This window comes from Gastrolobium bilobum, unplaced genomic scaffold (assembly GCF_033153095.1).
Source record: "Gastrolobium bilobum isolate Gb01-03AN ecotype WA unplaced genomic scaffold, APGP_CSIRO_Gbil_v1 utg3757, whole genome shotgun sequence".
Classification (NCBI taxonomy): Eukaryota; Viridiplantae; Streptophyta; class Magnoliopsida; order Fabales; family Fabaceae; genus Gastrolobium; species Gastrolobium bilobum.
This window is the reverse complement of record NW_026897545.1, coordinates 89,473-104,715: the sequence shown is the minus strand read 5'-3', so window position 1 is coordinate 104,715 and position 15,243 is coordinate 89,473. Positions and strand designations below refer to the sequence as shown.

Genomic DNA, 15,243 nt, shown 5'->3' with positions numbered 1-15,243 from the left:
GTCAGCATGTCATAAGTTTCAACATTTGATTTATCAGAGTGGATGTTCAAACGTGTTATTTAACGTTATTGTGTTATGTGAGAAAATTTTAACTATATAAAGGTGAATCAAAGATAATAAAAAGTTAGAAAAAAAAATATTGAATTTGAAAGTCACAAAATTATCACATTAATTTGTTTATGGGTTTTATTAGTCTCATTTTACATAAGATAGTTATTTTATGTTGTAGAAATAAAATAAGTGGATTCACCATTACAAGAAAAAAGACAAAAAAAAAATAAAGTGAGGTGCGAAAATCAAAATAAAAAAATATAAGAAAAGTTATATTAAAGGAAAGTAATATTTCTCTTTTGTTTATTATTGATTGTTTTAGACCCAGGTTTTGGACCTGGGTCATGGGCTGTCGCTGGTTCATTGAACCAAGTGAATCTAGTCCACCTTTATGTAAAAACTCTCTATAAATAGAAGGTTAAATCTCATAGATACGTACTCTAAAAATCTTAATCTACACACTCGATCTATTTTTAGTTCTCTGTCATCTCATCGTGCACACTAATCCACCGCTATACACCGTTGTCTCCTCTATAGACACCCTCAACCTTAGATCAAATATTAACCTGTAATCCTTCGGGATCAAACATTGATTAAGATCCATGAGAGGATCCATGTAGATCTTCTCGCAATGACACTTACCTAAGCCTTTCAAGCAATTTGTTCGAACCTTGTTGGTAGTATACATAAACACTTTTTTTAATCACAAAGTAACATTATAAAGAATATTTTTATTCATTTCAATTCAAATTGTCCCATTTCATTTTCAGTACTATTGGCCAGTGCCTGTCTCCGAGACCCAGCCGAGGAAAACGGAAGGTAGAAAAACCAAAGGGTCATTTTGGGAACCAAACATTTGCAATGGACCGTAGCAATTGATAAATTGACATTGTTGACATTGTTGACATTGAAAGAGAAAAGAGGCAAGATAGACCCATGGAGTTTAATGTTATCCGGCTTTTAAGTAACCACAAGTCATCTTAGGAGGCTAACTCCATTGGCCACATTATCACAAGAGTCAATGCAGTTCTCAAAATTTTATTCACTACCCTTTGTTGCATCACCTATTAAAATTAGAAAAAAGTGACTTATCTGACTTTCCTTTCAAGTTGTGAGTGCCGTAAAAAATGCTAGAAACAACAACAAAACACATGGATCAACTCGTAAGAGATTGTTCTGACATGATTAGTGATTTTTTGTTCGACTTTCTAGAAACACAGTTATGTTAAAACGTGTTAAGGGGAGCTTTATGTGATTCTATTCGGTTCGAATTAGACTAATTAAATAATCAATAAACCGGTGGTTAATATAAAAATAAAATAAAATTACTAATAACACTTTTTTCAATTCAATTTTTATAATGGGGTGAGTTTCATGTGGGTCCTATTAACTTACTTATGCACTCTATATGACTATATCCAAGGAAACGCACATAAAATTCAAAAAAGTAAGTAGAAAAGAGTGTTTGAAATAATATGCTGTTAACATTCCACATAGCTAATAATACATGATGCTCAATGTTAAAACACATAATAAAAAGCTCTATTTTGATGACACAGCCAAAGGAGAAAGGACCCACATAGGAAATCATCAACGAAGCTGAAAGGGGATTTCTCTTTGCCTTAACTTCATCCTGATTTTTAGGTACTTCATGTCATTGGGGGTCACTTGCTTTATGAAAAGGTTAGTTTCTTGAAGTTGCCTAACTTGTGGTGTTGCTGATATGATTAAACTTGAACATATCCTTTTCTGTCTACACTTTGTGTGTATATGATTTTTTTTTTTTTTTTTTCCAAATTTAAAACATATCTTCTGTTCAAGTTATATTCCAGTCCTACTGAACCATTAAATGGTAGTTACTGAAAATTAAAAGTTTATCAGTGACAGCGTTGGTTTCTTTCATGTTAGCAATTGAACAGAACAGCGAGGTGAGGAATTAAAGTAGAATGGAGACAAATGAAGCATGTTAATTATGAACTCATGTATATTAACATCTCTGAACTTCACTTATTGCTTTGTCCCTCTTTTTTTCAAGATCAAATATAGGATGTGCTTGAAGAATAGAAATGGTGTCTGACAATTTTGGTTTGGAAGATGTCATAAAATCTTCATGGCAAAGAGGAAGAGCTGGTTTGGATGGTTGAAAAGGCTATTCACTTCTGAGTCAAAGGACAAAGTAAGAGGTGTTCAAGAATAATGCTTTTATATTGGTATAATCGTCTAACAGTTGTAAAGTACTAATATTGGTTAATATTTCTTTTCTGTAGTCTCTTCAGAAGGCAAAAAAATGGGGATGGAGTCTTGGAAGGATTAAGCAAACACAATATCCAAAAATTACAGCACCAAATAGGACATTGATTGAAGCAAGTGCTGAGCAGAGAAAACATGCTTTGACTGTGGCTATTGCAACAGCAGCTGCTGCAGAGGCTGCAGTTGCTGCTGCACATGCTGCTGCAGAGGTTGTCAAGCTCACAGGTGCTTCACGTTCTTATTCATATCTGTATAAAGGAGACCGAAGTTTTGCAGCCATCAAGATTCAAAGTGCTTATCGTGGACATCTTGTGAGCTTCCTTAGAACCTGGTTCTTCTTCTGTATCAATCACCAAATTTTCAATATGATTTCAAATTTTGGATTTGCAGTTTGCAATGGAAATGAATCATCTCATGTCTCATTTAACATGACTCATGTGAGACGATATAAACCGTCCATAGACAAATCAGGATGACTCTAGAGACCATTGATTTGTCCATTGACAGTTGAGATTGTCTCACATGATCTGGTTATGTTAAATGATATATGAGAAGATTTATCCCTGTTTGAAAGAGATTTACATGGACAAAATAAACAAGCAAGGGATAGAAATTAAGAGTAATTTCATTCCAACCTTGGACAAAGTCTTTCTTTGTATTCCTTTTAGTAACATAATGGCCCATATTTTTTACACAGAAGTTTAGATTAGGGTAGGCACGCTCCCATGCAAGGTCAAGAAAGACCGCCAACCTCATTAAAAATTTAAAATGAGATTAAAGAGGGAAAATTGAGAATCAAAACCAAACCATCACTAGCATGGGCGGAAGGTTTGACCAACTGTGCCAACCCTCATTGGCACATAATTGTCCATTTAGGTGAGAAAGATGGATGAATGGCATAAAAAGGGGTAAGTGTGTCTAGCAATTAGAACTGCTGGAAAATTGCCCAGGCTTTTGCTTCCAAATACTAGATTGGGTTATAGTACTTAAGAAATTTGCAACCAAATATCTTGTTACATCATATGCCAAGATACTATATTGATGCATTTGTAATTGCTCCTGATTACTTAGAATTTGTGTTGTGAGTTTCAGTTTTGATCAATATGATTCTCTATTGTCAAATGTATTCACTCATATCAAACTATAGTTGATTGTCTAATTGGACTCACAAAAGAAATAAACACTTTTGGACTCACATATACTTGAACTCTAAACTGGGAATGAAACAGGCTAGGAAAGCATTAAGAGCATTGAAGGGAATTATAAGACTGCAAGCCATAGTTCGTGGTCAAGTTGTGAGACGTCAAGTGTCCAGAACTTTGAAGAATTTTCCCTCTGATGCAAGAAATCAGGTTGAAATTCATGAAAGAAGCATCCATAAGGCCTTAGAAAACTACAAAAATGAACATATTAAGCCATTTCCAAAGCAAAAGAAGTTAGAAGAGAAGGAACTGAAGGTAAGTATGTAACATTTATATTAATAGAAGGGAAAATGTGGGAAACACAACCATTAATGATCTTCAGTAAACCATTTCCCAAGATTAGGGAATGGATCAAGAATGTGAAACATTGCTTTCTTCTCTGTTTAGTTTTTCAATTGCAAGTTAGTAGATCTCCCCATTCCAATTCACATGACTTGGTCCCTTATGTTTAGTTGAATAGTTTTGACGTCATAAGCCTGTGAATAAAGCTTGCATTGAGTTTGAGCAATTCCCATGTCTAATCCACTCAAGAATGTCTTTGCAGCCTGAATGCCATAGTCAAAGAACTTGGGATTGTAGCTTGCACTCAAGAGAAGACATTGAAGCCATATGGTTAAGAAAGCAAGAGGCTATTGTCAAAAGAGAGCGCATGAAGCAATACTCTTCTTCACAAAAGGTAATGAATGTCATTTGATTTGGCATTATTTCTCAGTATTTTTACTCATAAAAAAATGGAGAGGTAAGAAACAAATTTAAAGAAAAGATAAAAAGTCAAGTTAGTTCGAAAAATGAGCCTACCTTTTCATACATTGTTAAATGCCACTAACTCCGTGTTAAGATATTTAATAAAGTCATTCACATGCCTTCACCAAACTTCTTAAACTATTTGAAGAATTGGTTCATGACATAGTATTAGAGCCTATGACCATTCTTCTAATAAAAAAGAAAATGTTAAATTTCAGCACAAGGTTATACAAAAAAAATAAGCCTATACATATCCATGCTTTGAAGCTTAAAGGTATTCGCGTGATGGAACGTGTTGAGAGATCTAATAAAACCATTCATATATCTTCACCCAACAACTTAAGCGTCTAGGAGAGTTGATTCGTGATATTCATTTTCCATCCTTAGTCTATTACTTTCTTATTTTTGTAAGACAGTACAATCATGTCATGCATGTTATAATAGCCATGTAATTTATCTTTTGTAGGAGAGAAAAATTCCCCAAATCATGGAAGAATCTATGCACAACAAGGAATTTGGAAGAGAGAGTTGCCGTACACTAGGAGAGTGGCTACATAAAGAAACACATGATTGGGATATGCTTTATAAACCATCTCCTTTAAACATGATCACAATCAAAAAAGAATTGGAAGAAGAAGGATTGAGTTCACAAATTTCAATCCCAAGGAAATCATTTTCTCATGTAAAAATAAGTTCAGTTGGGGATGAAATTTCAATGCCAAATTCTCCATTTTTTCGTACATACATGGCTGTTACTGAATCTAGCAAAGCAAAGGAGAGGTCTATGAGCACACCAAGACAAAGAACAGGATTTGTGGATATAAGCTCAAATATGAGAGAGCCTCACAAAGAAGGCACTTCCTTTTGCTGTTCTTATTATGATGCAACTACCAGCACCAATGAAAACAATGAAAGTTCTCAGCATAAATGCCAGAGCTCAAATAGCCATTATTAGAAGATGTAAAATCTGGTTCAATGCATGAATTGCTGAAGTCATCAAAAGGGAGCATGGGAAACTTAATAAGTTCATTTCTTGTTTAATTTTTTTCACATTTTGCAAATCTTCACATACTTATATGAAGTGCTTTCTGTCTGTCCGTTATGATTTTTTATTTTTGAAGAAAATTCTCTTCATGGTTTTGGAGATGAGAAAATGTTACTGCCGGGTACATAATACATATTTAAAATGGTATAGATCTTTGATTGTATCCCTATTGTATTCTTCATTTTTCTGAGTTTGCTGTCATGGAAGGTTTCCTGAGAATAATTTGCTAATATAATTATGGATTGTAATGAAGAAATTTTATTTGATTTTTCCATGGTACCATTTATACTTTATATTTTATTTTTGGAAATATGAAAGTAAAGAGGGGGTTTGACACTAATATCTTGGAAGCACAGAGTAAGTGTTTTGTATCACTTGGATGGCCTTGACTGAACATCCCATTGGACCGCCCGGCAAAGTTAAAATACTTACGAAATATTTTCAAAGAACCGAGATCACTCAAAGACTTGATGGTCCGTCCCTCTCAAAGTCACATTTTTCTTTTTCTTTGTATCCCTACTATTTTTATTGGGAGTGGATTATCTCATGTGAAAAAGTAGTCATGTGGTCATGTTATTTGATCATAATCACTCATTTAAAAATTATACACTTTTCTCTCTCTTATCTCATCATCAATGAGTGGTTGTGATCAAATAATATGATTACATGACCACTTTTTCACATGAGAGGATCCACTCCCATTTTTCTTCATTTCCATTTCTACCCCCTATTTTCAAAGGGGGACCACCTAGAGAATGGTGGTCTAGGAGCATAGTTTCTACCCCCCTATCTTCAAAGGGGGACCACCTAGAGAATGGTGGTCTAGGAGCATAGTAAATGCTCTCAAATACTTGTGCATTAAAGGACAGATGGTCCCATTTTATAGTTGATTATCTCACACTTTTCATGCACACATGACTCATACATGTTAGTAGGGGTGTGAATGGAGCGGTTTATAGCCGGTTTTAACAAAAATCGAACCGAACCGGTTTTAAACGGTTTGGTTTTCAAACTGAACCGGTTTTCTTATCTTAAAACCGGTTTTCAATTTTCTAAACCGGTTTGAAACCGGTTCCAAAATCGGTTTATGGTTTATAACCGGTTTTGCTTTAAAACCAGTTTTAATTCACAATCGGTTTTAAATCAAAACCGGTTATGAACCATAAACCGGTTATCAAGTTCAAAACCGGTTTTTTAATAAATTCAAAATTGGTTTTTGATGGATTGTGTTATTTTTATAAGTAGTTATTTGTTTCTCCCGATTATAGGTAGTTGACCAACTATTTCTTGTAAGAATCTTCATTATTTTAAAATTCTCTGGACGAAATGATTCTTATATAAATATTTTTTTTCATATTTAATAAATAATGTATCGAGTAATCCGTATATTATAGTAGCACCAAAATATTTTGGTAGATATCACAGGTGGGGTTAGACTAATCAATGCTATTGTTGTTGATGTGACCGACATTATAGTGAACGTTTATTATTATTATTATTATTATGAAGATGATGATGATGATTTGGTCCTGTGCTTGCTAAATGGGAGGCACGAGAGTAGAAAATCAGGATAATGCCTTTACAGAATTACAGCTTGTAGATAATGAAACATAGCGAGGAGAGATCCCAACACGTTTATTTTGTTGGGAACTCGGTTCTCTCAGATCGGCTCAAGGGCCTTTGCGGAAGTCAGTCAATGAGATCCTCGATCTCAGATCTCGGCAATACCTCCGCCTGAACTTCACCAGGCCGGGCAGCGCAGCGGAAAATCAAAACGAAAAACAGGAGAGAGAGAGAGAGAGAGAATGAGAGAGAGAGAGAACACAAGCAATTTTAACATGGGAAAACCTTCTCCAATGAAGAAGTAAAAACCCACGGGACCTAGTCCAGATCAAAAAATCCACTATGAAAATGATGGTTACAAAATGATCAGAATACACCAATGTGGTGGTTAACTCAACTTCTCCAACAATGATGATAATCAAACTACCCTATAGATGTTTCACTCAAACTCTCTCTAGAGATCTCTCAAATGCAAAGCATAAAGCTTTGCTCTCAAATCTCAAACAAATTTCTCTCAAATATAAAATCTCTCTCTTAATCTCTTAACCTAGCCTCCACTCACAACTAATGAATATATAGAGGAGGTGAGATCTAGGGTTAGGGTTTTTAGGAAACCCCTCAATGGGCTTGGGCTTAGCATTGAAGGAGGAAGCCCAACAAATCTCCCCCTCCGACTTCAATGCGTCGGCTTCAGCATCAACCCGGCTCCTTCGCAGCAGTCTTCAAATTTTCTTGTTGGATCCGGCTTCGTCATCATGTCGGACCAATTTTGGTCAGTGTGCACTTTGACGAGTTCGAGCTCTCCACCTTCCACCACATCCCGGATCCAGTGATACCTCACATCAATATGCTTAGTGCGGGAGTGATAGGTTGAATTCTTTGCAAGATGAATTGCGCTTTGATTGTCACAACCCAGCTCGTGCTTGTCTTGATCATGGCCGAGTTCCATGAGGAACTTCTTCATCCACAGTATCTCTTTGCTTGCCTCAGTAGCGACAATGTACTCAGCTAAGTTGTCGATAGTGCAACACATTTCTGAAGTCTTGATTGCCAAGAGACAGCTCCTCCGGAAAATCTCATCAAATATCTTGTAGTCGACTTCCTCGAGTCGGCGTCTCCCCCTAAATCAGAATCCGAGTAGCCTTGCAACTCGACTTTGCCTTCTCCAAATCGGAGGCATAAATTGGTCGTACCTCGGAGGTACTTGAAGATCCACTTCACTGCTTCCCAGTGCTCTTTGCCGGGGTTTGACAAATACCGGCTTACCATTCCAACAGCATACGCCAAGTCGGGTCTAGTGCAAACCATTGCATACATCAAGCTTCCGACAGCGGATTGGTAAGGGACCTTCATCATCTCATCTTTGTTTTCGTCAGATCTCGGACATTGCTTCTGGTTCAGCTTTATGTGTCCGGCAAGGGGGGTGCTCACTGTTTCGGCTTTGTCCATGCTGAATCTCTTCAGAATCTTCTCAATAAATTTCTCTTGACTCAGCCACAGTAGCTTCTTCTGTCTATCTCGGATAATCTTGATTCCGAGTATCTGCTTTGCAGGGCCGAGGTCCTTCATTGCGAAGGACGAGCTCAACGCCTTTTTCAGGGCGGCTACCCTCGATTTGTCTTTCCCTACAATAAGCATGTCGTCAACATATAACAACAAAATCAAAAAATCTTCGGCCTCATACCTCTTCACAAATACGCAGTGGTCAGCTTCTGTCTTTTCAAACTTATGATCAGTCATGAATGATTCAAACTTCTAGTACCACTGCCGAGGTGCTTGCTTCAAGCCATAAAGACTCTTCTTCAACCGACATATGAAGTCTTCTTGGTCTGGAGCTTGGAATCCTTCAGGTTGCTCCATATATATTTCTTCTTCTAAATCACCGTGAAGAAATGTTGTCTTCACGTCCAATTGTTCTACCTCGAGGTCCATCGAAGCCGCCATGGCTAAAACGGTTCGGACCGAGGTCATTTTCACCACAGGAGAAAAAATCTCCTCAAAATCTACTCCTTTCTTCTGATTGCAGCCTTTCACTACAATCCGGGCTTTGTATCTTAACTTCTGCCCGTTCTCTTCATTCTTAATCTTGTAGACCCATTTATTTTTCAAAGCTCGTCTTCCTTTAGGCAACTCGGTCAGCTCATAAATCTGATTCTCGTGCAGAGACTTCTTCTCGTCTTGCATTGCCTTTTCCCATTCTTCTTTCTCTGAGCTCGTTACAACCTCATCATAACTCTGAGGCTCACCGTCTTCATCAACAACGGTGTATTCATCAGATGGATATCTTGTAGAGGGTCTTCTTTCTCGAGTTGGATATCTTGGTTGTTCTTCAGCTTGAGAACTCGGTTCATCATTCTCATCCTGGATCTCATCATCAACTCGGACCTCAATGTCTTGGTCATCTTCAGCTTGTTGCTGGTCATCAATTTCTTCATTCTCTTCTTGATTTTCTCCCCCTGCTTCAGCTTGGACAGGAGGTTGGGTTCTTCGTGTCTGACAGTAACTCGAACTTTGGGCTTCGAGATGTCATGAATATTCTCATCTTCATGAAAGATCACATCTCGGCTTCTCACTATCTTCTTATTGATTGGATCCCAAAGTCGGAACCCGAACTCACATCTCGGCGAACCAAGACAGATGTATTCTTTTGTCTTCGCATCAAGTTTTGCCCTTTTATCTTTAGGGATATGCATGAAAGCTCGGCATCCAAACACTTTCAATTGATTATAGGCCACTTTTCGACCTGTCCAGACTTATTCTGGAACTTCTCCTTCAAGTGGCCGTGAAGGGGAGAGGTTGATCAAGTCAACAGCAGTTTTGACGGCTTCTCCCCAGAATGATTTCGGTAACCCGCATTGGATAACATGCTTCGTACTTTCTCTTCAATAGTTATGTTCATTCTCTCAGCCAGTCCATTCAACTGTGGAGTCTTTGGGGGCGTCTTCTCAAGTCTGATCCCAGCCGCTCTACAGTATGCATCAAAAGGGCCGCAATACTCACCACCATTATCAGATCGGACCACCTTCAATTTCTTGCCAGTCTCCCTTTCAACCATTGTATGGAATTCTTTAAAGGATTGGAGTACCTGGTCTTTAGACTTCAACAAATATACCCACACTTTGCGGGAATGGTCATCAATAAATGAAACAAAGTACTGAGCTCCTCCAAGGGATCTTTTCGGCATAGAGCAGACATCAGTATGGACGAGGTCAAGAATATACATGCGTCGTCTTGGTTGATCCGGTCTCACAAAAGAAACCCGGTGCTGCTTTCCAGCTAGGCAATGCGTGCAACTCTCCAACGCTTGGCCTTTCAACCCGGTCAGTAATCCTTTCTTGTTCAGGATCTGTAGCCCTTTCTCGCTCATGTGGTCGAGGCGTTTGTGCCATAGCTCCAAGCTAGGTTCATCTCGAACAGAATTGGCTTCTCCGCCATTGATCTTTCCTTGCATCACATACAAGGAGCCTTCCTTCTTACCTCGAGCCACGACCAAGTTTCCCTTGGTCAGCTTCCATCTCACACTACCGAAGTAGTTCACTAACCCGGCATCGTCAAGCTTCCCTACCGAGATTAGGTTCAAACGCATGTCAGGTACATGCCTCACATCTTTCAACACAAGTCGGCATCCGACATCTGTGGTCAGGGTTACATCGCCGACACCAACAATCTTGCTGGTCACTTGATTTTCCATCTTCACGACTCATTTTCACCACCTCGGTAAGAGGAGAAAAAACCTTTGTGTGGAGTAACGTGGAAGGAGGCACCAGAGTCAACAATCCAGGTGCAGTCATTATATGCAACATTCAAATAATTATCCTCACCAAGGAGGAATATCTCGGCATCCGGTTGGCAGCCACCGCAGTGGTGCTCTTGTCTTCCCTCCTCTTGGGAATAATCTGATCCGGCTTCACAGAGCCGTTCTTCTCATCATTCTGCAGGGTTCAGCAGTCTGGCTTCTTATGGCCTGTCTTTCCACAATAAAAGCACTTCAACTTATATTTCGGCTTTGACCGACCTCTGGACTTTTCTCGTCTGTCACGACCTTTACCCCTGCTTTTGCTTCTACCCCGGGAGTCAGATTTCCCTTTGTTCTCAGCAATGTTGGCCTCAGACGTGCTTGAAACACCTCATTCTCTTCTCCTGACTTCTTCGCTCAGGAGGCTGTCTTTCACGACATCCATCTTCAACTTTCCTTCTGGAGCTGAATTACTCAAAGTCACCACCAGAGTATCCCAGCTTTCTCGCAGCGAGCTCAACAACAGCAAAGCCTGCATCTCATCATCAATTTTCATCTCAGCTTTTGACAGCTGATTCACAATACCTTTATAGGTGTTGAGGTGTTCAATCATGCTCATGTTGTCCTTGTATTCAAGCTTCACAAGTCGGTGAACCAGGTATGCTTTATTCCGGGGAGTCTTCTTCTGAATCATGGACTCCAGCTTCGTCCACAACTCATATGCGTTCGTGAACTCGGACACGTGCTCAAAGAGGCTTTTATCAATATATTTCCTGATCGTGGCTACCGCCTTCCGACTTAGGATCTCCCACTCCTTATCAGTTTTGCCTGCCGGTCTCTCATCAAGGATAATGGGCTCATGTAAATCTTTGCAGTAGAGATGATCTACCATCATCGGTCTCCAATAAGTGAAATTATCTGCGGTCAACTTGAACATGTCTTCATCATTGGTTATGCCACTGGTCTCCATCTCGTCTCCCTCAGAACCCGTCGAACTCGGGCTCTGATACCACTGTTGGGAACTTGGTTCCCTCAGATCGGCTCAGGGGCCTTTGCGGAAGTCAGTCAATGAGATTCTCGACCTCAGATCTCGGCAATACCTCGGCCTGAACTTCACCAGGTCGGGCAGCGCAGCGAAAAATCAAAACGAAAAATAGGAGAAAGAGAGAACACAAGCAATTTTAACGTGAGAAAATCTTCTCCAATGAAGAAGTAAAAACCCACGGGACCTAGTCCAGATCAAAAAATCCACTATGAGAGTAATGGTTACAAAATAATCAGAATACACCAATGTGGTGGTTAACTCAACCTCTCCAACAATGGTGATAATCAAACTACCCTAGAGATGTTTCACTCAAACTCTCTTTAGAGATCTCTCAAATGCAAAGCATAAAGCTTTGCTCTCAAATCTCAAACAAATTTCTCTCAAATATCAAATCTCTCTCTTAATCTCTTAACCTAGCCTCCACCCACAACTAATGAATATATAGAGGAGGTGAGATATAGGGTTAGGGTTTTTAGGAAACCCCTCAATGGGCTTGGGCTTAGCATTGAAGGAGGAAGCCCAACATATTTGGACGCCACGGTTACAGGTGTTCAAAATGTTCAAAATAATCAATTCTGTTCATAATCAAGCTGCTTCACATTTTAAAAATCGGTTATTTTTAAAAATCGATTTCATATGAAATCGTATTTTATTTTTATAAACTGATTATTTACTAAACCATAAAAATAATTGGTTATCCATAACCAAACTGCTCCATAATTAAAGAACAAATAAGTAAATCCATTGTGAGTTGTCCTTTTAACGGTGCTCTCAGAGACATTAAGCCAATTGATTAATTGCATTGCCCTTTTCGTTATGATTTTTGAACTTCATCTTTGTCATTTCAAAGCCTTCGTCTTGTCAAGTTTTGAGTTTGCCCAGAGGTATGTATATGGTTATTTTTTTTGGAAAAAAAGTTGTTATGTTACATACGAAGTGCTTTCTTAAGATGCGATCTTTCGATTTATGTGTAATTTTTTTTTTAAATAAATATTTTCTACTTGAGCTACTTAACTTTTTTTGCTAGTTTATTGTTTGGAAGTTTGAGTCAATTGACTAATATAATAGACATAATAAAAGATAATACTTATTTGTTCTTTAAATGTAAAGAAGTTTGGTTATGGATAACCATGGATAACCAATTATTTTTATGGTTTGGTAAATAACCAATTTATAAAATAAAATGTGGTTTCATATGAAACCGGTTTTTAAAAATAACCGGTTTTTAAAATGTGGAGCAGTTTGGTTATGGATCGGTTTGGTTCTTTTGGACATTTTGAACACCCCTACATGTTAGGAGTCACGTTGCCTCACACCATTGTAGGGCTCATAGAGTTGGAGAACGACATCATACTTTCCATGCTAGAAGAATTTTCTTCACGCTATAAATACTTTGTATATTTCTTTGAAAACTCATCTTCATCTCCATTATTTTTCTTACTAAAACTCTTGAGTTTATTAGAAATCAAACTTTAACTTTGCCACTCATCTTTGGTCCATCGCCAAACTGAAGTATATGGAAAATGATAGATTGAACCAGAGATTTTTCCACCGCCATACTAGAACAATCAAGAGTTTAATGATACAACCCAATCTTATATCTAGTTCTTATCATCACATGAATTATTTGCTGAGATGAATTTTGACATAAGTATGGTCAAAGGCAGTTCAGAACTTGTGGCTACCAAAGCAAGCCAAATCCAAATTGTCAAAAGCAAGCCCAGGCGGATGGTAACGTGGCTGGCATCAAAATCGACACAATGAACTTGTGGTTAAAAAGAAAGCAAAACCAAATTGGATTAAAATATGTCGGCAAGGAATGACTATAAATGTTAAGCAATTTTATTAGATTGTGTGTGTATTAATTGTATTAGAAGAAAAGAAAAGCAGAGTACCCACGTACTTAAGATAAGAAAGAAAGTGTCATAGCACTTAGAAAGAGAAAAGAAAGAGTGACCTTAAGATTAAAAATAGTGTGTTCTTGTATTTTTTCTTTAGCCAATTTTAATACAAAAAGTTTCTTCATCTATTATTTTTCTTATTTTCTTTAAATTTCCAACAAGCAGTATCAAAGCCACGTTCAATCAAAGATGGCAGAGATGCTGTAATCACAAATTACAAAGCTATCAAAGATAAGTTATGAAAATTGGAGCATTCAGATGAAGACGTTGCTAGGTTCCCAAGACATATGGGACCTTGTTGAGGATGGTTACACGGAGCCTGCCAATGCAGCTGCTGAAGCAGTTTTATTAGATGCTCAGAGAAAGATGTTTAAGGATTTCACAAAAAAAGGACAAGAAGGCTCTTTTCTTAATTTTTCAAGGTGTTGATGAAGCAACCTTTGAGAAAATATTAGATGCAAAATCATACAAGGAAGCATGGGAGATTTTACAGAAGTCTTGCCAAGGAGTTAACAAAGCTAAAAAGGTACGATTCCAATCACTTAGAGCTGAGTTTGAAAACTTAAAAATGCAGAATGCAGAGCCTGTTATAGATTATTCCTCACGAGTGCAAAAGGTGGCCAAAGAGATGAAAAGAAATATAGAGACTTTAGATGATGTCAAAGTAATGCAGAAAATTCTATGATCACTAACAAGAAAGTTCGAATATATTGTCACTGCCGTTGAAGAAGCCAAAGACTTGTCAGTTATATCTATTGATGAGCTTGTGGGTTCTCTTCAAGCTCATGATCAAAGAATGAATCTTAATTAAGGTTCTAGCAAATTGGAGCAAGCTTTGCAAAGCAAGTTATCTCTTGATGTAAATCAAGCCAGCAGCAACAGTTATGGACGTGGCAAAGGAAATCATAATAGATATAGAGGAGGCTTCAACAACCGAGGTGGATTCAACACTGGAGGTGGTCATGGCGTACGCAGTGGATATAGCCTAACAAATAGAAGATTTTAGACTGATGGAGCAGCATATGGACGTGATCAAGGAGCATATAATTGTGGTCGAGGTCATGGTTTCGTGACTCGAAGAGGAGGAAGATTTCAACAAAGAGGTGACAAATCTCACTTGCAGTGTTATAATTGCAACAAATATGGTCATCTCAGCTATGAGTGTAGAGATACTGCTAAAGTTGCAGAGAGAAGTCATTATACAGCAAATGAAGAGAAAGATGATGAATAGACCATGTTGTTCACTTACAAAGGCAAGGAAGATAGTGGGAAAGATGTTTGGTACCTTGATATTGGAGCTAGTAATTACATGAGTGGCAAGAAGGAGTTATTCACACAACTCAATGAGGAAGTCCAAGGAGAAGTTACATTTGGTGATCTATCAAAGATTCCAATTAAAGGCAAAGGTAAGATTATGATATTCACAAAGAATGGGGATAGAAAATACATTTCAGATGTCTATTATATATCATTTTTGAAAAGCAATCTCCTCAGTCTTGGTCAACTTTTAGAAAAAGGATATGATATACATTTGAAGAGTAATTCTCTCATCATGAGAAATCAGAAAGGAGAATTGATTGCGAAAGTTGATATGACAAGAAATCGTCTATTCAAGCTAAACATTAAGACAAGTGCAATAAAGTGCAAGAAGACCATCATAGAAGATAGTTCGTGGTTATGGCATCTCAGATTTAGTCATCTTGGAT

The 15,243-nt window shown here is 37.9% G+C and overlaps 1 protein-coding gene across 1 annotated transcript; it reads left to right on the top strand.

The window, feature by feature from the left end:
• Positions 1-2,161: 2,161 nt before the first annotated feature.
• On the top strand, positions 2,162-5,294 carry LOC133307941 (protein IQ-DOMAIN 12-like). Its single transcript, XM_061508515.1, has 5 exons — positions 2,162-2,227; positions 2,319-2,612; positions 3,531-3,758; positions 4,048-4,179; positions 4,714-5,294. The coding sequence occupies exons 1-5, from the start codon at positions 2,162-2,164 to the stop codon at positions 5,200-5,202; spliced, it is 1,209 nt and encodes a 402-aa protein (XP_061364499.1). The 3' UTR covers positions 5,203-5,294.
• The last annotated feature ends 9,949 nt before the right edge of the window (positions 5,295-15,243 follow it).